General features: G+C 45.5%; 1 protein-coding gene across 1 annotated transcript in view; it reads left to right on the forward strand.

Moving 5' to 3' along the window:
- EMB2016 (mRNA methyltransferase EMB2016) overlaps nucleotides 1-26,472 on the forward strand; it is a 150,304-nt gene that overhangs the window by 88,028 nt on the left and 35,804 nt on the right. Inside the window, exons 17-22 of the mRNA XM_087667905.1 lie at nucleotides 5,074-5,296; nucleotides 5,408-5,623; nucleotides 18,021-18,176; nucleotides 22,104-22,157; nucleotides 22,266-22,456; nucleotides 22,586-22,658. Coding sequence (XP_087524031.1) covers nucleotides 5,074-5,296; nucleotides 5,408-5,623; nucleotides 18,021-18,176; nucleotides 22,104-22,157; nucleotides 22,266-22,456; nucleotides 22,586-22,658 — 913 coding nt within the window. The remainder of the gene's footprint in view (nucleotides 1-5,073; nucleotides 5,297-5,407; nucleotides 5,624-18,020; nucleotides 18,177-22,103; nucleotides 22,158-22,265; nucleotides 22,457-22,585; nucleotides 22,659-26,472) is intronic.

Genomic DNA, 26,472 nt, shown 5'->3' on the forward strand with positions numbered 1-26,472 from the left:
GCAGTCTTGAAGATCTATCTCAAGGATGTCATCCAACCACCACCTAGCCTCGGTCTACACTCCTGCAGACCCTCTTGCAGAAGGACCTTCTAGGTCTGTCCACCTAGTGTGAGACTGCCCAAAAGGGCCAGACTCTAGAACTCTGGGTTGATGATCCCAAGACATCCCTCAAACCGATGGTGGATGATGGTCGCCCATGCCACCTTGGCCTGGAAATCGTTGCGTTGCGTGCCCTAACCTCCGTAGGAGCATAGACATTGAGGACTCCATGGCATGAATCCTGTAAATCCAGTTTGATCCATAGGACCCTCCCTGCCACAATCATCCTGTGGTCTCGCACACAGGCGGTAAGGCTCAGGCCAATAGAGGTGCATATGCCTCCACTTATGCCGTGGGCACTGATGGAGTACTCTGAGTAGGTGTGTGAGTTGCTTGGAAGTACGTTCTCCACCCGATGGGCCTGGGCGGGGGTGAGCTTGCGCTCTTGAAGAAGTAAGATGTGGATCCCTCCGGCAAGTGCAAGCTACAGCTGCTGCCGAACAATCAATTTCCTGGAGCCACGTGCCCCACTGTAGTGGAGGTTGTTCACATTTCAGGATGCTAGGTGCAGACTCGTGGGAAAACCTGACTGTCCAAACAAGCATCTGTTTGGTGTGAAAGCTGCTGATGAAGATGAGGAGCTATGGGGCATGCGAATGCGCTTTGTTGCAGGCCTAGAGGGTGAACTCCATTCTCCCATGGTGGCTTTCGGGTGGACCATGGGGGTAAAAGATGCTCTAGGCGGTACCACTAGGGCATCTATGAGCCGGGCTAAGAGGCGTGACTTTGTGCATTGGTAGAAGCGGGTAGCTTGTGCGAGGGGCCACTTGATCACATCCATCGGAGAGCTCCACTGGGTAGGGGCTTGAAAAATGATGCTCAGATGTGGGACCTCGGCTCCAGCCCACCAGTTAATGCCCATTATGCACCTTGGCTACTACTGGGAGAATAGTGCTAGCCCTCCTTCACCCATTCACTAGGAGATGGGGTCTGCAACCTGGCCCCTCATTTCCTCCTCTATCTGTGTCATCGTCCAGTCTCTTGGATGAGAGATCTGAAAGAAGAAAGCATAATTTGGTCCATCTGGTGGTGCTAGTAAATAGACCTTATGGCTCCTTGACTTGTGGACCACGAAGATACCCACCTCCAGAGGTTGTGGAAAGTCTTCGCGCTCCACAACTCTCAAATGGGACCATAGACCATTGCGGAAAAACTTCTGTGGGAGCAATTGCGCCTATCGAGGAAAAGTGTGATGGGCGGTTGGGCCAGATGAGCTAGTGGCTAATGGGTGGGAGGGGGACACATGTACTGGGTGAGGATTAGGGGGGTTGATCGGCGGGGAAGATGGTGGGTAAGACGATGAGTGAGGGATAGTGGGTGATCAGAAGTATGAGGTGGGTGTGAGAGGGGGTGAGTGGCCTTGGGAGGGGGAGGCTGTGGGATAAGGTTGGGGGGAATCCATAAGGGGGGGGTGGGCATAGGGGTTGGGGGATCTTGGGTGGGGTTGCTTGTGAGGCCTTAGTGGGTGGTAGGAGTGGAGGCTTGTGATCCTGCTGGGTGGGAGGAGCGAGGTGGGGGGGGGGGGTTTGGTGTGGGGTGATCTAATGGGGGCTCAATGCCCACCCTCCTGCTCCTTGTTGTTGTGGCTGTGTGTGAGGGGCTGACTGAGGCCCCCCCTGCCGTCTTCCTCTCTGTCGTCGTTGGACCCGTCGAAAACCATTAGTATACACTTGCGGGTTTGCTGGTTGAGCGGCCTTGGCTCCGAAATGTGTGCGATCTTCTGTCTGATGCCCCAAGTCATTGCATCGCAGGCATTGACGAGGTTGCCCTATCACAATAATCTCCTGCCTGAAAGAGTGTCTACCTACCTCAATCTCAAGAAGCTTAGGTATGTTCTTTGTATCTTTCATAGCCACCCGTGTACCTTTGGGACTCCTGCGGCTATGATTGTATCCTCAAAGGAGGGAGGAAGAACCGTGTAGGAGAGCCGTCCAAAGTCCTCCACTAACTGATGATACTTTACCGCCATTCCGGGGAATAGAAGGGTGAGCGGGTGTCTAGGAAACTAGTTGTGGAGCACGAATTTCTCTATTGTGAAGCCACTATAGTAGTGAACTATATAGATGACCCCCTTCGTGGTGGCATAAGGTGAGCTATCCACTAGCTTATGGGTTGCATCCATGGAGGTGAGTCTAACCATGAAGATCCATTGATCCATGAGAATTGTCTCCAGGGCCTGCGCTGTGCCAATGCGTAGCGTGGAGTGAAGCCAATCCTGAAGCTGGGCATGGATGGAGAGTGTCCTATGACTTGACCAAAGATTTTTGTTTCTTTCAGTTCCAGCTCTGTGGCACGGATGAATAAGAGTTGTTCCATAGAAAGGAGGAGGCGCAAGGTGTTTGAATGGGGGAACACTTGCACAATGCACCGACGTGTTTGACTAGAGGTTTCCATTGTGCGTCATTGTTGAGGACCTACCGAGCTAGCTGCTGTGACCGAGGGGAATGTTGCTACAGATGGAGGGAGCAACGGGGTTGATTACTTTGGGCTGTCGCTATTTAGAGGCGCTGGTGGCGGAGCACGCGGGGGAGTAGACGCCGGAGTGGAAGAATGGAGGCAACGCCTGTCCACAGGTGGCGGCGGTGGCTCGTTGGGGATTGGCGGCAATCATCGAGAGAGAGGTCGAGGGAGGCAGCTTGGAGATGAGGAGAGGTCGAACGATAGGGGAAATGGTGGCGAGGATGGAGAGCACGTGCGGTTTGCTTGGCGAGGATGGGCATGCAGTGCACCATGGCGACATGGCAAGAGAAGCGTGGGACAACGCGGGGGTGCGACGGCGGCAGTAGGAGGGATGGAAGGGGTATCACAAAATAAAATACTAGACTTCGAAACTTTTTGTTGTTTTTTAAGATAAAAACTAGGGCAACATATGATTCAGCCCCAGGGTGTGAATCATACTCCAATCATAATTGCATACCCGATTGTGTATGATGTATGATTGCCGCATGAAAAAACTATGATCGGGGATGTGTGCATGTGTGTTGTGGGAGAAGAACCCTAAAAAACACCTACAACTACCCCAATAGCAACCCCAAATGGCCACAAGCAGGCACTTTTAAACAATTGAACAGTTTGGATCGGACGTGATGACACTTTAAAATGATCGGACAGTTTGGATCGGACTTGTTGTACTGGACAGAACAGATTGGAGGAGTCGATCTGTCCATCAGACGTGGACAACTAGGTGATGCATATGATACAACATGGGCTTCGAACCTTCGTGTTTTGAGTGCCAGGGATGAGGTGAGTCAGCACATACAGTAGGAAGGAGGACAATAATGATCTCTGCAGGCTGTCAATTAGCAGCGCTCCGAGTGTAGGTACATTGACGTAAAACACAGGGCAGCAAGTTGCGAGGTATTGACAGCATCAGCATGATCACTAGAAGCTGAAAATTACAGTGATCAGTAGGGTGAAGGCTGGTTGATGATGGGGATAGAAGCTAAAACCTCTAGATGGGCTAGCGACAGCAGGCTAACGGAAGGCGAAGGCTGGTTGGAGTTTTAGACAGGCTGGTTGGGCTAGTGACAACATGCTAACGCTAGGCAAAGGCTGGTTGGACTTTTAGACAGGCTGATATGACCTGGAAGGGTGTTGGCAGCACCTGGGATAATCTGGCTGGAGAAGAATGGTCACGGTGGCTGACCTCTGGATGGGATGGTTACAGCAGGCTAATGCAGGGTGAAGGCCGGACAGGTTGGGATGATCTCCAATGTACTATTTATAGAGGCTGGTGAAGAATGGTCAGGGATGGTCAGAATACCCTCAACATTTACTATTTATAGAGGATTTGGGCACTTGTGTTATTGTTAGAAAATAGTGTCTTTTATTGTTGGCATTCATTAGTTAATTTTCTTTTCTAGGACTTCTTAAAGGAGAGTAACTCAGTAAAGTTGTGGTTCAACACATCTTACTCAGCTTTGACAAGGTAGACAAGCCTAGATATATGTCTCTCTCTTTGCATTAGTGAGCTAGTAAAATGTGCTGAATAGCAGATAAAGTGGATGCCCTTGCTTGGTGTCCAACATATGAGGTGCATGATTAGAACCTGTTTTATAGAAAGAGTGATATGTAGGCAGTCGTCATTAGAAGGTAAACACCTTGATGCAATAGTTTCGATAGGAACATTGTTTCAATGAATCTACTCAGAGGAGTCGCGCAAGGTTTCTATACATGGGGATAATGTGATCAAAATGGATGATGTCATGTGATATTGCTCATTTGAGTAGGGTTTCCACTTAAAGATTATGGCCCCCTTTCACGAATGTATATCTATTCATTTAATTAGTGTTGTAATATATTAGGAGGATCATTTTCACTTTGGGTTCCGTTAATTCTTTTGAGTTGTGTGTTTTTCTGGATTAGTGTCCGACTCTCAGCAAGCTTCACATGGCATGTCATATACAGCATTTATTACTAACATGTGTTACAACATGATGATGTTCGTATGATATAGATAAGAGCCATGATTATGGGTCACATGGCAAAACATGTTTATGGCACATCACCTGTCACATCATAGTGCATGTTATTTCACATATCGAATCATATTGCAAGTCACTACACAACTAGGGTTAGGGTTATTGATTAATGTATGACATGCACACAAACCCTAGTCCCTACACAAGAAACAATAATGCATCCATACTCTATGTAAAAGAGTATGTGATGATTGCTTGTATAGCTCTATCCATAAAGCAAGAGAAGGGGCATTACATGTGTATTTGCTTGAGAAGGATTGCTAGATTGATGATATATAGAAAATTTAAGGTGATGATTATGCCATGTTTGATTCCAGAAAACTGTTTATGGAGGTACACAGTTCTTAAATGAGTAAGTTAAACCACTTATGCTTATGGTTGAGGAAGTGTGCATTCTGCAGTGAAGAACATTGACTAGGATAATGTATCATGCTTCATTAATGATTCTGTTCAATGCCTATTCTTACTGAATTAAGTTTCTTCTGATGGACAGTGTGCGTCTGGCCTTGAAAGTTACTGTCCTGCCGCAAGCTGGTGGAATGTTACTATTGTCATCGGTTTCAAGTGTATTAGCATCAATTTTGGCTTGTTGGCCTGTGTTTGGTTGGTTGCCATCATTTTTCCCAAAACTCTTAGGCATAAATGTCAGCGCCCCACAGTCAATCAATGTATTTCCTGTCGAGCCAAAGGAGGCTTTAAGCATTCTGTGGCTTCTGGTGAGCAGCTTGTCTTTGGGTCAGCATCAAAATACCAGCTGTTGTAGTGTTAATATACTCTCTCTTGTATTGTGTTTGGCAACAGATTAACATTGTCTTTTTTTCTGACAGGGGGACATGCTGCCTGAAGAAAATCCCCGCCTGTGCACAAATGTGGTTTTAGAAAATGATATTTTTAGAAGTTTAGCTGTTCCAACATTACTGGGCGTCAAGAGCATGGCATTTGTGGGATGGCATTGTGAGGCTTCTGATTGTCATAAGCTAATTCAAGCAGCTGGTCCACACCTTGAGCAGATTGCTTTGATGGTTTCTCATTTTTCTTCCACTGTAAGATGCTCTGATGCTGTATAAATGCCCTTTCTATGTGTGCTTAAGAGACCTAAACTGACATGTGAAGTTTCTGTATACCTGCTAGCTCTATTTTGGATTATGGTTTGGTGAAATAATCCTATTGAGGACATCACTTGTAAGTAATGAAACGATATGAATAGCAATTCTATCTAGTCTTTTTTAAAAGGTCTGGACCAAATGTCAAAGCTCAGCATTCAATGCAAGTATCGGTTTGATCCCATAGAGTGCATTGATGGACAGACGAGTTCATTGTCTCAAACAAGATTGACAAATTGATTCTTTGAATTGACATTCATCCCTCAACTAAGCTCTTTATAAAGCTCCATAGTCAGCAATGTCTTGAAAAGTAAGAAAGACCCTATATTCTGGATTCTTGCAAAGTCACATGAAAAAACTAATTGGAAGTCGTGCTTTTGGGGCATAGTGCCATGGCAACATCATTGAGTTGGGTCTCGTAGTATCGACAGTGAAGCTGTAGGCTTGTCCATTGGGCTTGGCAAAGTAGAGACACTAGGAATTTCAAAGGCAAGTTCTTATGCCGATGATTGTTTCCAAAATCTCTTCCACACGTGTGACATTACCATCTGTTTTTTAAACCTGATGCGTTGCTGCTTTCTTATTGGACTCCTCTATCTCATTGTCTTCTACATTGCAGGTCCATGGGCTGAAAATCCCTATACACACAGTCGGCAACATGTGTTACTGGTGTGGGTGTATATTTGTATGTATGTATGTGCATTGGCCTGTCTGTCTGTGTATGCCTGTTGGTTGGTCTATTTTTGTTGTGTGCGTACGTGTGTGTGTGTAGAGAGAGAGAGAGGGAGGGAGCGAGGGAGGGAGGGAGAGAGAGAGAGAGAGAGAGAGAGAGAGAGAGAGAGAGAGAGAGAATTCTATGTTCTGAGAGAGAGAGGGCAAACGGAAGGTCGACGATGGCGGCTCCCTGTCCTGCGCGTCGCCCTGCCCTCCGCCTTCCTGCCCTGCACGCCTGACCCCTTCTTCCAACCGACTTGACTGATCGCGAGCCAGCGCGGACTGTGCCGTTTCCCTGCTCGACGCCGCCCGTCTGCGTCCGTCTGCCCTGCCGTCTGCAGTCCCGTCGCCCTGTGTTACCGCAGACGCCTGCCTGCCCGTCGCCTGCCCCGCCGCCTGCACTGTCGCCTGCCTCTGAAGCCCCATGGGCTCTGCGCCTGCGTTTCGCCTGCGCTTCGCCCTTTCGCCCTATGTGTTAGGGTTTCGGCTGATGCCTGGCCCGTGCCCTGCGCCCCCGACTGTCCCCCTCTGCCATCGATTGCCCACCCTGTGCTCCACCCTCCTGCCCCTGCACTGTTAGGGTTGTGCCCTGCCGCGCGCCCTCTTGGGACAGGTCGCGACTGCGGAGGACAAGGTTGCGTTTCCCGCTCTCCACCGCGCGTCAGTCCTCCTTCGAGATCCAATCGTGATACAAGATGGCTGGTCTGGATCTAGATTTCATAAACCAAACGGTGGCAGCACTTGGCCCGGATTCTGATACTGAGGAACCTGAGGATATGGTTCCGTGCACCAAAGAGATGCCCCCTGGTCCTAACATCCAGCCTGCGGGTAAACGTACCAAGCATACTTCGGAAGAGACAGGGGTTCATCAGGATCGTTCCTATGCTCAGGTTGCTTCGGATTCTGTGGACTCTCAGGATGTTGACTGGGAGCATTTGCTGGAATTTGCCAACACTCTGCTTGGCGATTATGTTCAACATAATCAGGAAGTCTTTTCTGACTCTGGACCTGATGATGTTCTGGAAGCCACTGTGGACCCAAAAACTGTCCTATGCTCCTTTTCGGTGTTTTATGATCGCGTTGTGATACTCTTCTTCACTGGTCAAATCCCACTGCTTTCCCATATTCGCCAGTGGTTGCACAGTCTGCTACAAGGGGAATGTGTTGAAGAGATTTTTGTTGGGCCCCTAGGTTTTTTTGAGGTCCTGTTGAAATCTGAGACGCACCGTGCTGCTCTCCTGTCTAAACTGCCTTTGTTTTTTGATCGCTGGTTGGTTAATGTTGTTCCATGGCGCCCAATGGCAGATTTTCAGCGTCTGCTGCAACGTGAATGCCCTGTGTGGGTAGAAGTGGAAAATTGTCCGGCTGTTTATTGACCACTATTGAAGGATGCTATGGCCGCTGTGGGCACTATTCTGGTCCCTCCAAGTCTCAGGGCTGTCAATCGCAACCGCTTGTGTATGTTATGGGACACTGCAAGGAAAAGGCCTGCTTGGTTACGTCTCAATTGCTCTGGCATGCATCCGTCACACTTTCGTTTGAAATGGGGCAATTTTGCAGGACATTGCTTTTCCTGTGGACAATTGGGGCATTTTATGGCCGAATGCCCGGAGCAGCAACACACTTCAGATGTTGGCCATGTTGCGCCGCCCATGGAAGATATGGTGTGTGATGCTCCGTCGTTGGATACTATCCACCTGCCTAAAGTTCTGGACAAAGGTAAACAACAGGTTTCGGGTCTGGATTCTCCTGCCACTGATTGGGTTGAAGTACTTGCAAAAAAAGGCAACAGGGTTGTTGCTGGCATGGAGAATACTGTGCCTACTACCTCACAAGATTCCATGCGTACATATATGCGCAGGAAGGAAATGTTGTTTTCAGAGCGCTTTGCTCTTGCTATGGTTTCCTCAGCCCCCCGTCCTCAGCCCGCTAGGAAAATGTATTCGGATCGTCCAAAGGGTCCACCTGCTAAGCTGGCTTCTGATACCAGAGGCAACGTTATTACCCCGTGGGACCGTCGTTATCTCTGTTCCATCCCCAAACCAGCAGATATGCCGTCTACTTCCAAATCTGGTCCTCAGAACTCTTTTGTTGTGTTGGCGGATTTCTTGGACGAGGGAGTCCTGGACATTCTCGCAGAAAAAGTCAAATTGAGGCAAGCTGTGCCTCGTACCTGTTTTTGTTTTGAATACACATGAAAATAGCCACGTGGAATGTGCGAGGAATTTGTTCTCGACACAAGCAACATGCCATGTGGACTGTATTGTATGAGAATCAGTGGGATATCTTGTGTGCTGTTGAGCACAAGAGTCACGGAGAAGTTGGAAAAGTTGTGGATTGCCATGGCTTTCGTTTGTTCTATGCAGGGACACAGGCCATGCATTATTCGGGTGTGCTCATGATTGTACATGACAAATATCAGCTTGTTCTTATTAAAAATGATGTACATGGCCGCTTTCTGGTGATTGAAATTTTATTCGAAGGGGAGATCTTATGGTTACTTGGCCTCTATGCTCCGAATGATCCATTATCTCGTCGGGAGCTTTGGCAGACTTTGCAGACCTCCTTGTCACTTGGCAGACGGGGCTTCTTGATGGGGGATTTCAATATGTGTGTTGATTCTTCCCAGTCCACATCGGAGCATTCGGTAATGGATGCGCCGGAAAGTCGTATGTGGCATGAGTTGGCTCTTGCTGTTCTTAAGCAAGATCTCTGGTCTTGGCTACACCCGTCTTCTACAGGGTTTACTTTCCATTCTGCCCAGTATGCAACAACATGGTCGCGGTTGGACCGCATATACACCATGCAGAATGATGATTTTCTTCCTGAGATGCTCGAAATAAAAGTGTTGCAGCAATATGCCTTGTCGGACCATTTCCCTCTGCAGCTTGAGTTGCTTGCACAACCCATTGCACTTTTCAAGCAATTTCTGGAGAGACTCCCTTTGCGTTTCAACTCGTCTTACTTGAAGCATGCAATCTTTCAGGGCTATGTGCAGCAATTGATTGACAGATTCTTCTTGGACTTCTCCTCTCAGGGCACTGCTTCATTTGAAAGATTGCTCTCTAATGTGCAGCGGGTTGCTCGGCAGTATGGGATCTATCATGCCTCTCTTTGTCGGCGGCGTCGACAAGCAGCGGAGGACCTGTTGGTTTTGGTTCGTTCTCTGCTGGTGGACACTCCGGATGATGCATTTTTGCTAGCACTGGCAATGCGGGTGGCTGATCTTATTAATGAGTTCTAGTTGAAATCGTATCAGCAGGCCAAATTGCAACATCTGATGGAGACTTTGCAAGATAGTGCGTGTCAGACCCATAAGTTCTTTCGAGCCCTCCATGCCTCTCTTGCTCGAGAGAATATGACCAGACTCGAGGATGCAGAAGGCCACCTTATCCTGGATCCGCAGACTATTGTGCATATGTGCATGAATTATTTCCGCGACCTTCTTCGTTCCACTTCTCCACCTTCAGCCCAAATTACTCAGGCCCGTTCGGTTTTTTTGACGTGGTCCGCAATCAGGTTCTGCAGGACAGGCAAGCTACTATGGAGTCAGATATTTGTGAGGCAGAGGTTATGGACGTTTTGTTACACTTGCCCAAGGATAAAAGTCCGGGTTGGGATGGTCTCACCAATGAGTTCTTTGAGGCTTTTGCTATCCAACTGGCCAAACCATTGCAGGCTTTGTTTCAGCAGGTGTGGGAAATGGGGATCATGCCTTCCTCATGGAAAGAAGGACTTATTAAACTGCTGCCAAAGGTTCCTTCGCCATCTACGTTGAAACAGTGGCGCCCAATTTCTTTGATGGGTTCTATGTACAAAATCTTTTCCAAAGTAATGGCGAATCGGCTCCATAAGCATCTCCCTGCCATTGTGCACCCTCTCTAGTATGGTTTCATTAAGGGCCGAAATATTCTGCACAATGTATTGAATGCACAACTGGCAATTGATTATGCACGGCATTCTAATCAAGAGGTTGTACTGATTCAACTGGACCTGGAAAAGGATTTTGACTATCTGGACTGGTCTTTCGTTGCTGAACTTATGTCTGCTATGGGCTTTGATGCTCGGATGTCTCGTCTAATCTACACCATCAGCGCTGCGGCGCCGTCGCGAGTCATGCTGAATGGAGGTGTTACTGAGCCATTTGTCCTTGCCCGCTCTCTCAGACAGGGGTGCCCTTTGAGCCCTCTCTTCTTTGCCCTTGCGACACATCCAGTTCTTTCGATGTTATCTCATATGACAACCTCTACTCAGTTGGCCAGATTGTCGCTTTCTACAGGACACAGAGAGAGAGAGAGAGAGAGAGAGAGAGAGAGAGAGAGAGAGAGAGAGAGAGAGAGAGAGAGAGAGAGAGAGAGAGAGAGAGAGAGAGAGAGAGAGAGAGAGAAGCCATTCTCAGTTGCACGGAGTCAGATTTACAGTCATTGGACTCGCAGGGAATAGTTGTTCCCCGTGGTTTCATTGTCAGGCACCTTGGGTACCTATTGGGTGTTGATGTTTGGCTGAAGCAACTACTAGAGTGGATTTCACAGAAACTGACAGCTAAGTTTTTGTATTGGAAGTCGCAAGCTCGGCCCTTCCATGTTCGCCTCAAAGTGGCTTAGACAATTATGTTGCCAATGCTCACATATTTCTTGCCACTGCTGCCTTGGACTTCTACTAGATTGAATGCTCTTACTCAGTACATTCGTTTCATGTTATGGAAGAAGGATTCCTTGCATGTAGGCATTTCATGGATTTCTTGGTCACATGCATGTACCCCCAAACACATGGGTGGTGGGGCTATTTTGGATGCCGAAACTCATATGCTGGCACTCCGTTGGTCTCTTTTTCGTGCCATATGCTTGGATCATCACCGGTGGGTCTTTACAGCCTGTTATTTTCTTGAGGATCACGGACTTGTGCATGGTAATACCCAAATTCGGAGGTCCTAGTGGCATGTTCTTAATGCAGACTCTCGGTTTTCTAGTCCTTTATCATCCTTGCTTGCTCATTTAGTATGTTCCTGGAAATTGGTTCTCCAGAAGGCTCACTGGCATCCAACGGAGGACCGCTTAGCTACTAACTCTTTTCAACTGGAATTGTTGGCAGCCTCGCGATTACTTTCTTGGGAAGATAAACATGAGCTCAGACCAAAATTTAACCGCATGGCACGTTTGGGCTTGACTTCAGTTGCAGATGCCACCCTTGCCAGTTGCAATGTGTTGATATCGTTTCGTACAGCTAGGAGGCTTTTCAGTATCCCTCGTGGATACTGTGATTTATGGGGACAGCTTTTGATGGTGCTCCAGAGCAGACAACCCTTTCCTGCCCTTGCTTCGGATCGTCCCTGGCAGGATTGGGACCTTGCAGGCCGGCTGAATTTCGAAAAGGCCTCAGCTAACTAGGTGTATCATCTTCTGATTAAAGATCATCAATGGCTGGTTACTAAAGCTAATACTGTATGGGGATTGCGTAAATCTCAGTCATGGTGGAAGGTAACTGTGATGGAGGGCTAGTTGAACAAGACACCTTTCAAATGTAAGGTCTTTCTTTGGAGGGTGATGATTGGTGGTCTTCCTCTTGCTTCAGCCCTTTCCAAGCGTTGAATCTCCAACGGCAATTGTTTCTTTTGCACCACTAGTGTGGAATCGGCCCGTCATTGATTTATTTCTTGCCCTCTTGCTAAGAAAATCTGGTCACTCTTGTCAGCGGTTTTGCGAGCAGTGGTTGGCTTCTCGCTAAGCCCTTTTGTTTGGGTTTTTGTGCGGCCTAAATACCCCACACCGGCACAGTCGCATATGAAGATCTTGTTTTACTTTCTTAGATACTGGGACTGTTGGCACAATTGGACCATTCGGAATGCTTTTCTTTGTGATTCAGCCTCTAATGTTCAGGGACATATTGCTAGGCTTAAAGGTCTCTTGCATTGGCAGATAGATCTCATTCGGCACTCTGACTTACTCCCTCGGGAGGACTTACTTCCCTGGCATATGGCAATTTCCTTTGCGCCTTTGCCATGACTTTTGTAACTCTTTTGTCGTTTTGTACTTTATAAATATAACATCCATTACGAAAAGAGAGAGAGAGAGAGGTTTACGAAAAAAAAAAGAGAGAGAGAGAGAGAGAGCATGTCTTGTCTGATCACCATCCTTTGATCTTGGAAATGACACATCGACCTTTTCATGCCTATAAGGCTGTCTTGGCTCACTTGCTCTTATGATAGAAGGCATATGGAAGGTAGTCTTGATCAATAGTTCAAAATTATTTTGAACATGCAACTATATAGCCTTCCCCGTAGTTGTCAAGGTTGGATGGAGGGGATAGTTAATGCGATCTATCTAGTCGCATCCAATTTGTGTAGAGCCAACTCACCTAATATAGGGCCAACTCATATGATGAGTTTTTGTTGCTCATTGAGTCCAAAATTGATTATTGGGGATTGAAAAATGACAATTTAGCCAATTGTTTTCTTCCCTTTTCAATATGATTTCCAACCCACAATACATCCATCCATCCTCTTTGACACTTTTACGACGCAATGTATTCATCCTCTGTGTGTGTGTGTGTGTCTTTTTCTTTTCGTGAAGATAATTGAATTATCTTCTCTCTCTCTCTCTCTCTCTCTCTCTCCCCCCCCACCGCGCCCCCTCCCCTCCGTCCCCCCCCCCCCCCCCCCCCCCCCCCTGTCAGAGTGCAGCGGTGCGGAAGCGTAGGACTGAGAGAGAGAGAGAACGCAGAGAGAGAAGGGAGAGAAAGAGACAGTGTACACTGAAGATCTGCTGTATAAAGAATGCTGAATACAAAGATATACACGGGCGCAGTGCGCTGGACTGCGTGTCTCCACCTCGACGATGCGACCTGCTGTCCACCTCGAAGTCTGCTGCAGTCTGCACTGTCTGCTGTCTGAAATCTGTGAACAGAGACAGAAATCTGCACGGCACCGGTCTGTAATCTGCGACAGAGAATAGTGGCCAGACTGCTGGAAACGTCGACTATAAATAGTCGAAAAACTGCCTGGAATGGGGCGCCAGAAAATAGGGCGCAGCCTGAATAAATCGGCTGCAGGCAGTCGGACTGCCACGTGGCAGTCCGACTGCACAGTCCGACTGTGCAGCAGGTCCGACTGCTGCTGGTCCGACTGCTGCAGCTGGTACTGCCCTACCAGACAGGCTATGATCTCTGACACCACCACCACCCCCCCCCCCCCCCCCCAAACACCCCAAATTCAAGCTCTGTGTGTGCTTTGTAGGTATACCATGGAGTTGCCCTCATATGCACCTATATAGGGAGTAGTAGTCACTCAAGCTTTGCTTGAGCTATGCTTCTACGTGTGATTTCCTAGGCTCAGTGTGGTGAATCCTCACATGTGCGGCGTCATGAAGGTGTAGTCTTGAGATGTGCCTCAATGTTGTGTCTTTTTATATCATGAATACAAAGGATTTATTAGTGATGTAACTTGTGTTCCTTTCCGTTGTGCCATTTCTGTGCCTCATCAAAGGTTATCACTTGAAATCCCAGGAAAGTTTATAACACACACCTACCTCCATATAAACACCCCCCCCTTGCTGGGGGCATAATAAATAAATAAATGTATGTGTGTGTGTAGTGTGAAGTAGCCATCAACACATGGACAGTGACAAGGATTAGCGTGTTTCAAACTTCCACAAAACCTTAACAGTTTTGTTCAATCATTGTCTCTTGACAATGGTGTACAAAATTTTATCTATTGTTTTTAGATTTTCTAAAATTGACATAAAAATGTGATTGAAACTAGAGAATGGCTAGGCACATGCATGTGCTAAGACCTTTTTGTCAGATATATAAGTGTGGGATGCTTTGCGTGGACTTGACATTCAAAATGGTTTGTCCTTCTTTTCAATATGTATTTCGTTTGTTTTGTTTCCAGAAGGGATTATTTGTTTTTGGGTGTTTGTAACTTGTTTCCATGGCCTTTGCATTGATCTAGAACTAGCTTTTGATCATAGCCTTTGAGGCATGCACATTCACATCTGAGTCATACTTAACTTTAGGTTCGTGAGCTTGTCGGTAGAGCATGCCATGTTCTAGCTCTACTTACTATCAAATCCGTGGACTCAATACTGTACTGAACGTACACAAAACTAATGTCGAATAAAATCCATTGTTTCATACAGCCATTAAATCATACGTAGAAAACTAAGGGTTAGACTATAAATATTACTTTTTTTAATATGAGAGTGGCTACCCATGAGATAGAGAATCACAAGGTATTATCTGTCCAATAGTAATCTTGTTTACAAACCATAATTGTGTTTGCCTCAATTTTCAACAATGTGGCATGAACATGATGGGAGGTTGAGATAATATGTAAATCCAAGACTCTAGTCACATGTAGTTTCCAAGATCCAATTTCATTTATAAGATTAAAAACATGTATACTGGATCAAAAAAAGTTGGCTACAATGATGTGTCATGATTCGTAGATCATGATATGCCAAGTCACAAGTGCCAAGTGGCAAGTACAAAAAGTAATAGATAACAAAAAGAAACTAATAACAAAAAGAGACTAAGGGTAAGATCCAAAGTGAGTTATGTAATGGGAAGGCTTCATGAAGAGGCTTAGGCATTGTGATAAGGGTAACGAATATAGAGATATAGATAGAGGTAGAGGAAGGTAAAGAAGATGAGGTAAAGGAAGAGGAGATAGAAATAGAGCTACACATAGGGGATGAGACACAAGAGGAAGAGGAAGATGTAGGGATAGAGAGAAGTGGACAGAGGAGGTATGAGAGGAGAGTAGAGGAGCTTGTAAAAGAGAGGGAGAAGAAGAGGAGGTGGTAAATGAGCTACGAGTGCTAGTCCGATGGTGGTTTAGGTGTTATTCGAGTTTTGATGATGGCACTTGAGAAAGTAGAAGAAGGTGTGCAGGTGTAGTGTTGATGCAAAGGACGATTGGCCCCATCAATGTTGTAGGATCTTCAATGGATTCTTTAGTAATTAGAAATCAAGGTGCTCTCTCTAGCTCATGCAGGTGGAAGTGGCAGATAGGTTGAGCTCTAGGTGCTTTGTCCCTTTATTGTATAGTTTTATTGTATGATGAAGTGTCAGGGTTACAAGCCATTTGTATGGGTAGAGATTAGTGAGGATAAAGAGGAAGAGGAAGATGTAGAGATAGAGAGAAGTGGATGGAGGAGGTATGAGAGAGGAGAGTAGAGGAGCTTGCAAGAGAGAGGGAGAAGAAGAGGAGGTGGTAAATGAGCTATAGGTAGAGGTTAGTGAGGAAAGTTTAAAGCAAAAAATAACTTTTCTTTTAACATCAACTCAACCCAAAGAGAAGAAAAAGGAATAAAGAAAAAGAAAGGAATGAAAATTGGACCAATTGCATATGTCCAATTGGATTGGACGGATCATACCATATGGATCCATCCACGGAATGCAAACCGGCCTAAACTTGAAGGCCAAGGGATGGGCAGGGAACATTTGTCGCCATTTACTGTCCCCTTTGCACATTGTCTAGCTATTTCAAGGCTCGTTCCTTTTAGTCTAGTACATACTATGGGTTTTAGCTAGTGTTTAATCATTGACTGGGCGGTTGATAGAGGCAGCTGGGCAGCTTATTTAGCTCTTCTCTAGTTTTCTCATACCTTGTCCTGAGGCTTCTAAGCATTGCGCTTCACCCTTGTTCTTGTATGGCATCAGCTCGCATCCTTCCAAGGAGGGAGACTAGAGGCACTGTTGCTGGTCAATATTGTGCCAATACCCTTTTGGTATTGCATTGCACATCTCATACTTCATCTTATGTATTCCATTACCTTCTCATTTTGAGATGCTTGTGTTCTTGTGTTTTTATGTTCATTTCTTTGTGTCACTATTCATGCTTTGTTTTTCTTGCTTCCAATCACCTGGGCATTTGCAAATGGTACTTGATGACCAACGTTGATGGTTTGCTGGTATTGTATGCTGTAACTGAGAGTTCTCAGGTCTGAAAGTCTGGTTTCTTCTGCTGGAGCCTTTTCCATTGCATTTCAGCTTCCTGCCCCCATCTACTTGGTGACCTGTTTTGCAGCTGGGGACCTCTTGTTGCTGCAGGCAAGCTGTTTTCTTGCTTAGAGCCTGCTGCAACCTGCAATTTGGGCTCTAACCATTCTTTGAGGGTTGGGACTGCTTCATATAGGCTGCTCCACATGTTGCCTGCTGTGGTGCAACCTCCAACACCTTGCATTTGTGGGCTGAGTGCTCATATGACTGGTAAACTCTGGACTTTAACTGATCTCATCTCTATACACTTGTGTCTTTTTGTGTTTTCAGCTTCAAAGAGCGTCTTGTGTGTTGGTGGTTGTTATCATTCACTGCATTCACTTCACTATTGCTCCACTTTCTATCTTTTCTTGACTGCAAACTCTTGATGAGGCTATTTTAACCAAAAGTATCTATGGCTAACTCTTTCGATCTTCATTGACTGTTGTGGCACCTCCATGTTCTTTTACGGAGGCGTATCTAGCATTCAGCTAGTGGTGGAGTATCCTTCGTGTTTTTGGTGTCATTGTATCATGTAATATGATGTTACAAGTTTTTGGCAGACCTTTTGGTGTGGTACGAGACACGGTGGGGTTTCCTAGAGGCTTGCGTGCCTACCAGTGTATAGTTTATTGAAATCATCACCCATGAACCAAGAGGGTTTTAGTTTGGTACATATCGTGGGTTTTAGGAAAAATGGTGTGGGCATGCAATGGAGGCAGGTTGGTGGCTTATGTAGGGTTTGTCTTGTTGTCTTGTGGCTCATCTTATATCCTTGGAATGAGGAAGAGTGCAGTCATTGTTGCTTGTCATCATAGTGCTGGTATCTTGGTGGTAATGTGCTGTAATATCATGCTGCATCTTATGGATTTGATTGCCTGTTCGTTCTTTGTTCTTGTGTTCTTGTGTGCATTTTTTTCTGTCAGTGTTCAAGCTTTGCATTTCTTGTTTCTGATCATCTATGCATTCTCCCAGTTACTTGTTCGGAATGGGCCACTCTTGGTTTTGGTGGGGAAAGCTTCTGTTTGTCATGTGCATTGATGTTTGAATCCGGCTTGTTTTTCTCATATTTCAAGCCCCAAGTTTGCGCTTTGCACCAATCTCAGGATAGTTTTAATTCAATTGCTAACATCCATTGTTCAGATAACATTGAAATTATAACAATAAATAACCAATCTTTAATGCCAGATCCAATTCCATGCTTCTTTGCTTAAGAAATATTCAATCCTGGGATATTCAATGTTAGTGGAGAAGGATGGGTGCTTGACTTGCAACCTTTTGTTTTTGTAGATTGATTCTTTAAATTTGCCAATGAAAATAGTTTAGTTAATCTTTCATAGCTTAGCTGATGGTTACGCACCCCCGGGGCCTGCCCCGGGGGGGGGGGGGAACGTAAAAAGAGAGAGAGAGAGGGTGAGGAGGGAGCAGAGCAGCATCCTTTCTTACAAAAAGATCCTAAAGGAAAGTGGGGAGGGGGTCATAAGGTCAAGTGACTCATAAGTGGTACTATTGAGTGATGAAATGAAGCATTATGTGTTGCTCTTGGCATTAGAACGCAGGTCCTTTATTTGTGTTTCTTTGGTTCTTTGTTGTATTGCTTTTTGTGTGGTTTTATTAAACTCAGAGAATGGCAACTGCTCTACAGACGGCAACTCTATTACAAGGCTTGCTCATCAAGTTTCTGGTTCGTATGGCCTGCGTGGCTGAGGAGAAAGCAGGTGTTTTACTCCAGCCTGTGCTTACATTTGTGCATGAGAATACAAGTTCTGGAACATCGCTTACAGACACGGAAGTGTTTCGGGTAATTCTCTGGATCAAGTCACGATGCACATAAAGTAGAGTGTTCTTTGGTCTTTTAAAGAAGCTGAATGTGTGCTAGGTACAATTCCTATGTGAACCATGTGTATCTTATTACAGTAGATTGATTGTGACTTTTAGGATTATTTTAGGCACAACCTCAGGTTACTTGAAGGTATTGTAGGGTGTCTCAAATTCACATGATTTTTGCCCTGTAATAAGCTGTATTTGGTTCATTGTTAGTATTCAAGCATACAATGTACTCTCCCTTCCTTCCCCCCCCCCCCCCCCCCCCCCCCCCTGTGATTACAATTTACCTCCCCTTAGTGGACTCGATGTCTTTGATCATCCCATGACAGATATTCTTGCCTCGAGGAGGGTACATTGCTTCTAGAGGCTACCATCCCATGACAGATATTCTTGCCGCGAGGAAGGTAGAATCCTACAGGTTAGCTGAAGGATCATGGAGAGATCATTTTGTACATGATGGTAGCCTATACTTGCAGTAGATGCAGTTAATCATTTTCATTTTTATTGTTGTTCTCCAATCCAGACAACATGGTCAGGTGTAGTTATTTCTTTGTCTCATAGGCCATTTTGGCCTTTTGGAGACAAATACACATCTCTCTCTCTCTCTCTCTCTCTCTCTCTCTCTCTCTCTCATGCTCTATTGCTCAACCTCTAGCATCCTGATGCCAGAGTTTTATCTGAAACAGAAACATTTGCAGGTTGGATCTGATTAGCTGTTACTTGCAAAAATACACATGAGCGCATAAATAATTAAGGTTTCTAACATTCTGAACTTCCGGCTGAGGTGTCCAGACATGGGGATTCTTTTTCTTGTTGTAATCCTAATGCTTCTTGTGTCCATAGTTGGACTTTGAATTCCTTCTTTGTTTTGGGTGAGGAGTGGTTTACAGAGGTACACGGACCTAGTTGCTGGAGAAAACTTACATTTTTATCATCTGTGTTTATTGATGTGTTTAGTTTGTCATGTGTCATGAATGTGAGGGATTGGAATTTGATCACAGGTTGCTCGCTAAATGTATGTTCTTTAGTAGCCTGCTATGCCTCATGATTATATTGTTTACTGTTGTTTCTTATTGTGCGATTTTTTCCGCTTAAGGTGGTTACCTTGCGTCGAATGTACTGCACATGTGGTGTATGTATGGTACTCAAGATTCTGACCATGGAAGCCTCACAATGATGCTTATTGCTGAGAAGAGAACACGCAGCTTGGCCACTTTAATGAGTGGAATTTACTGACGACTGAATTTTATGCCCAACAATCTATACTTTTTCCACTTCTTTTGTTGTTTGCCTTTTGAGAAGATGATACTTATAGTGAATGGTAGATGAAACCAGCTTGCCGTCTTGGCAAGGGTGGTAGAAGACCTGATTTAAGACAAAATTACAGCAAGCAATAAATTCACAATTGTGAAATTACACAGTTTGTTGATCAATCTTGGACAGCCGACATTCGATCGGCCCCAACAGCTGGCATCCCTTGCGGTATTTCTTAAACTTGTATTGCTCTAAGTTGAAGTACAGTGACTGATCTCCTTCAATGTTCAATACGGATGGCTGTTATAAATGATAAGTAACGAGAATAATCAAATTGCCCATTCATTTGATTGAAAATTGGGCACAAATTGATCAGCTGCAAATTCTCAATTCAGAGTTGCTACTCTAAACTTGGAGTCATCAATTATTTGGCACGGATCCCAAGGTGGATCAGAAACCCTAATTGCAGCTTTATTAGGGTTTAAGCAGCATCAATCATTGCTGCTTTTCAAGAATGGATAGAATATACTGAGAATTAATGAGGAAACGTCATAGAATGAGAGATGGCTAAAGAGACAAAATTCCTATTTTCATCACCAAAAGAGAGAGGAAACGATCGTCGCTTGTTAGTCAGGTTGCTTGCAATTTTCATCCTTTGGGCTGGTCACTTACTGCTCCAAGAGCTGTTGATGCTGTCCCTAGAAATTCTGGACCCCCTTGGGGCTGTTACCTACTGCCGGTGGGCCTTTTGCTGACCGCTACAGCTCCAAATCAACTGTTGACTCCATCAGCTTTGAGAATGGTTTCCATCACCCTTAGCGAGGCCCAAACAGCCTTCTCTCAGTTTGCACGAGCAAATTTTCCAAGTCCTTCAAAAAGTAATTTGCAGCATTAAGTAGTTAATATTTAAGAGGAAAATTTCAGAAATTAATTAATTATCCATTTTGCCCTACCCATTAATTCACTGGTGCCCATCCACATTAATGTGGTAACCCCTTTTGTGTTCCCAATATTATTTGGACTTAGGCTAGCATTGAATCATTAGTTAATTGTAGTTGTAACATCACCAAAGGACATTTTATAGACCCATTTAATGTCCTAGGTCCAAATTGACACTCAAAATGCCTTTCAAATACAAGGTCTTAATTTGGCGAATGTTGATTAGTGCTCTTCCTCTTGCCCTGCACTCTCCAAGCATGGGATTTCGAATGGTTGTTGTTTCTTTTGTCAGACATCCATGGAAACCTCTGGCCATCTATTACTTTCTTCTCTGGTGACTAGGAAGGCTTGGTCATTGTATGAGCCATTTTGTCCTGAGTGGTTGGGCTATCAATGCTTCCAAAAGACAGGGTCTGCTGTGCAAGCCAATGTGAAAGTGCTCTTTCACTTTCTATGCCTTTGGGGTTGCTGCCTCATGTGCACTATGAGGAATGCATTCATCTTTGATTCTTCATTAGGACTGTAGACTTATAGTCTCTGTTTGAGAGGCCTTCTTTATTGGCAGTTCGACATGATTGAGATGACAGATATTCTCCCTAGACAAGATTTGGTTTCTTGGCACACTATGGTTTCTTCAAATCCCCATGTAGGCCATCTAGTTCCTTTGTACTTTTGATTGTGATTGTATCTTTGTGCTCTTGGTCATGCTGTACTTTTTGAGAAGATGTTTTGGTACTTTTGAGAGAGAGAGAGAGAGAGAGAGTGTGTGTGGACTTGGTCCCTTGGCAAACGGCAATCTCTATTGCTTCTTTGCTGTGACTTTTGTACTCTTTTAGTTATTTGACCTTTTGTAAAGCAAGATTATGCACAATGTCCTGGAGCTATCTTGCATCTTGTAATCATGTGATCTTTTACTTTTTTCGTAAGCAATACAATTACCTATTACGGGGGGAGAGAGAGAGAGAGAGAGAGAGAGAGAGAGAGAGAGAGAGAGAGAGAGAGAGAGAGAGAGATGGGTGTGCTGTTGCACGTGCATATGCACCTTGTGCTCTCTTATTGGGACCGAATCTGAGCAACTGTTTCCGAACCAGTCTAGTGAAGGTGTATTGCATTTGCAATTGGGAAGTTTGAGAAAATAACAAAGGGAGAGTGGTTGGCTAAGATTGAGGGTGAAGGCAAAGGGGTTGGAAGGGACAAGAAAGCTATATAAGGCGAGGATTACAAGTAAATTCCGTATGGAGAGGAGGGAAAAGAATCAAGGAAGAGGTGCAGAAGAGACATGTGTAGGTGAGGAAGAACCTTGGAAGAGTAGGAAGGGAGATGGCTGAGCTGGAAGAGTTGGAAGGGCAGGGAGATGACGAGGGAGAAGGTGGCTGTGGGAATAGTCTCAAAAGGTGGCTTGTGGCAAAAATAGGGAAAGGCAGCAAAGTTGGTGGTTGATTAGGCTTTTTTTGGCTTTCCAAAAGAATTTCCATGTACTTAGTGTGAAATGATGATTTAGGATATTCCATGTTTGTTTCAGTTCAAGGGTCAACCTGTTGATGGCTCCTAGTCTTGACCCACCCTTTGCAATGGCATGGCTGTGTCTGCAAATAGTGAACATTTCATGCTAAGGAAAGCACAAATTTTACCAGTCCATAAGTGGTTATGGGTTTATGTGGTCTAGGTCGTTGGCGCATACTAATTGATGTAATTTTTTTCTTTTTAGGTTGAGCATATTTTGGAGTTTTTGAAGGAGCTTGCAAGACACCCTGCAACAAAGGTAATTTTGTTGGAGCTATGTTTTTATGCTTGAAGTGATGCCATGGCACCGTCAAAATTCCTAGTTATGTGGGTGTCAATAGTTCTGAGCATCTATATGTAATTACAGAGGGTTCTCCTGCGGAAAGGGATTGTGCAAACACTTTTGGACGCTATCCATGGCAAGACTGTTTCGTCTAGTTCAGATGCTTGGCAACGAGAGGCCCTTCGTAATTTTCTCTGGTGTCCTCTCGTTTTAGAGATATTTGTTGCCATATGTGACCCTGATATTTGTTTCTCTCCAAATACTCTTTCTACTTGGTAGTATTGTCCAGCTTTTTTATCTTACTTGTTGGCACTAAAAATCTTTAAATAGAAACTGATTTTCCCTTTGTCCTTCATTTATCTTAGTTAAAGATTGCTGATGGTTGCCCTTTGCAATTGCAACAGTCGTCTCTTGGAGGATTGTCCCAGCTTTGCAGACTATTGTGCAATTGCTGCAACATTGTATAATTACTTCCTGGTAAGCAGGAAGGCAGTGCTTTTGTGTATTAAGTGATATTTCAATGCTTACATGCTCATGATTTCTTTTTCACATCAAGTTACTTGATCAATTGATTCTCACTTAGTCCTGCAAAGACTCCGTAGCATATCAATTATATTGTTGAATGAGATGGGAAACTGGCTTGTATTGCATGTGTAAATGCCATCTTTGTGCTTGTGAAAAAGATGAAAGTTGGCCCTTCGTTGAGATGACATCCTGACAGGTTTGGATTCCTCAGATACACAAAATATTCCCTTCATATAGTCTAGAGAGGCAAACAGTAATTAAAGGCCAGTCCAACTGTTTTGCTGCGAAAACTTTTTTCAAGGGGCTGTTTCTTCTTACCAATGGTAGAATGAACATAGTAGAGTTTGGGGCAGCTAAGAACTGTCTTGTTCCTGGATTTAAATCAATAAGGGCACAAAATTGCAATCTTCTTCTTGTGTTTTTAGTGAGAAAGGTGTGGCTAATTATAGTATGCAATATAAAATTACAAAAAAGTACAATCGCTCAACAGTCTGGCTGGAGCTGTCTGTAGAACAAGCACCACTCATATATACATGCTTCTTAGGGTGTTCTGCAGAGTATGGGGGATAGAACCACTGAGGGTGGCTTTCTTGTAGGATGAAAAGCAGGCCATGGCCACCCAAAGTGTGAATAGACAACTGCCAAAGGTCCTGTTGGTGTTGCTCCCAATGGCAATGGAGTAAGTGAATGATGGATGAACAGAGCTCTACTAGAATAGCTTACATCAAAAGGCTCTCTCTGCCAAGAGTCATCTGGCAGCTTGCTATCAGATGTGCCACACTGTTAGGCTCCTAATAATCCGCCATGCCTGTGATTGTGATATTGTAGGCTCTACTACCCATTTTCTGGGTAGAATGTTGAGTTCTACTACTGCAAATCAGCAGGTCATTTCATGCACCTCTATCTCATACAGAATATGGCGGCCCTGGCTAACTCACCAGAAGTAGAGTGCCCCCCAAGAGATGCACCCCAAGCAAGTAACAACTTGCTGCAGTATGCAGCAAGCCCCTCTCCACACCAGGTATATGAGTTAGTGCATGCTTTAATAATTCTGAAGACTTTTGTTAGCTTTCACCCCAATGAAAGAATCCCTTTGTTAAGCAATATGGTTTTCAGGTAAGACAAGCAAGGGGTATTATGGGAAAACTTTCAATAAGATCTTTCCAAGGCTAAAAAATATCTAGCTTTAGGAACTTTTTTGGGTTCTGACTGAGTAGAGATAGCTTCAACTTTCTTCATTTCTACTTTAATGCTTGCTGCCTCCGTCATGTTGCATTTGGGTGAACCAGCTCTCAACCACTAGAGCCGCATGTGCTACAAGCCATACAAAGTAGGAGACTCTCCTCAGCCACCAACAATCAGATGCACGTCGTCAAAAGGTTCGACGGAAAGCATTGTTGATGCCATACTTTGCCCGATGTCTGCTGCATGATAGGGTCCAGTCCACGTCATTCTGCATCGACATGTGTTCACCAATCGTGCCTATCTAGGCACGGAATAGGCTTCTCAGTAATTGCCTTCCAGCTCTAGAGGCACCAATCCTAGATGTTTTTTTTGCAAATAAAGTGTGGCTAATTATATTACTTCAGAAAAAACCCTAAATACAAACAAGTGCTCATACTCAACAGACTAGCTGGAGCTGATGTTGAGTCACAGATATATCAAGTATACAAGCCTCTCAAGGCGGTCTAGGGGGGATGGGGGCAAGGAGCCATGGAGGGGGGGTGTATCGCCATCTGGGGCTGCTTGCCTGCATCATGAAGAACAGATCTTGGCTGCCCCAAGTGCGCATGAAGTGAAAACGGAACTCCTGACGAGCTCGAGACTCGCCCTGCACCTAGTCCTAGTGACCGCGGAGGGAGTGGATGATGGAGGTCTAGAGTTCTGCCAAAGTCGCGTGTACTAAAAGGCACTCCCTGCCAAAAACCTCTTGACATCACGCCTTCCAGATGTACCTGGTAGATGGGTAGAGCCTCCAAACCAAACACTGTGTATGACCCATCCTCAATGATGAAGATCGTGTCCTACATTCTAGCCTTATACAAAAGGTGACGGCCCTAGCTGACTGCGTGCTAGCAGAAAGCTCCCCATGAGATACATCCTAGGTTGGCTGCTATACGGTGAAGAATGCGGCATGCTCCATTCCATCGAGTTGTACTAGCTTACATGACCAAAGCCAGTGCTTTGGAGTTCCTAGAGACTGCTGTGGGTAGCGTTTACAATCTCTATCCTTTTGCATGTGGGCTAACCAACTCTCCACCGCTAGGCCTCCATGTGCTAACAGCCATACGAAATACGATACTCTCCTCGACCTTTAGCTATCCCATAGGTGGTGCTAGAAAATCCACTAGAAAGCATTCGTTATGTTGTGCTCCGCCCAGTACTTGCTACACGAAGGCACCCAGTCCATGTCTCGTGCATCAGTACGTGTCTGCTAATCTTGACTGTGTACTCCAGGAACCTCTGTGGCTTCTTGGCGACCACAATGGCTGGCTATAGCCACTCTCCAGGGTCCCACTTCAGCTTATCAAGTGGCTTGCTCTCCCATATCGAAAGGGGCCACTCCCGAAACTACTCTAAGAACACATCAAGGGCCAGATGCCATGTCTTCCCTCGAATGCCAACCACCTGAATCCTCATCTACGGAAGGACATCTATCGTCTCATCCTGCGGCCATCTGTCAAGAACCAGAATCCCCTCCCCTCCTGCACGGTGAAGAAAGTCCCATGTGGGGCGTCGCCTACTCTACCTACCACCTGTAGGGGGATACCTGTTGGTGAAAACCTAGCGACCCATACCTCACCTGGCTCTACCGGCTCTCATATCGGGGGGTGAAGCCACTTCTCAGATATCGCAACGTCAAACTCCCTTCTCCTCAACTCAACTCTTCTTTGGCAACCTGATGCTCGCTGCAACATCTCCTGGTTTGCCATGCTGTACATGTCCCGTTATGTCCTCATGGTATGACGGGCCGGCCTACAAGCCAGCCTAGTGGATGTGGGGGTGCTCGTCAATTGGTACCCCCCTCCGGATCTTTGACTTGGGGGTTCTAGATCATTGGTTGGTGGTCTATCTCCTCCTTGTAGCGTGGGGGCTCTTGAATAAGGGCCTTACAAAGGCCCTGCCACACATGAAGTAGGTTTCGTAGGAAGGAGGATCTGGGGGGTGTGATCTAGGCCGTCGTGAAGATCCATCTCAAGGAAGGCCTCCAATCATTGCTAAGCCTGAGTCTACACTCCTGGAGGCCCTATTGCAATAGGATCTTCCATGTCTGTCCTCTTGGTGTGAGATCGCGGACTACTATAGCTTGGCCAAAAGGGCCAGACTCTGATAGTCTGGGTCTATGATCCCAAGCCCTCCCTCTGATTGATGCCGGATGATGGTGGCCTATGCCACCTTGGATCGAGAGTCCTTGGAACCGTCGGACCCGGCCCAGAGAAAATTTTGCACTAGGTGGCAAAGTTGAACTACACAGGACGAGAAAAAGCACCAAGACGAGGCAATGTACCAAGCCGTCGCTAGGAGGACTTGGTTAACCACCAGGGCTTGGCCCGCTAGGGAAAGGCGAGCAGTACTCTAGTATGTCAGCTTCCGCAGAATAGAGTCGAGGAGTTGGAGAAATTGTTGGGCAACAGTAATGTCGAGTCCCATGTGGAACTCCTAGGGTTCCAGATGAGACGGTTTGCCCTTTGCACACCTTATTGGATTTCGAGCAAGCCTATGATAGGTTTTACTGGGACTTCTTGGAGGGTACCATGGTGAGGTT

The sequence above is a fragment of the Lygodium microphyllum genome, chromosome 26, assembly GCF_053477565.2.
Source record: "Lygodium microphyllum isolate KBCC chromosome 26, Lygodium_microphyllum_v1.1.10, whole genome shotgun sequence".
In the NCBI taxonomy this organism is placed as follows: domain Eukaryota; kingdom Viridiplantae; phylum Streptophyta; class Polypodiopsida; order Schizaeales; family Lygodiaceae; genus Lygodium; species Lygodium microphyllum.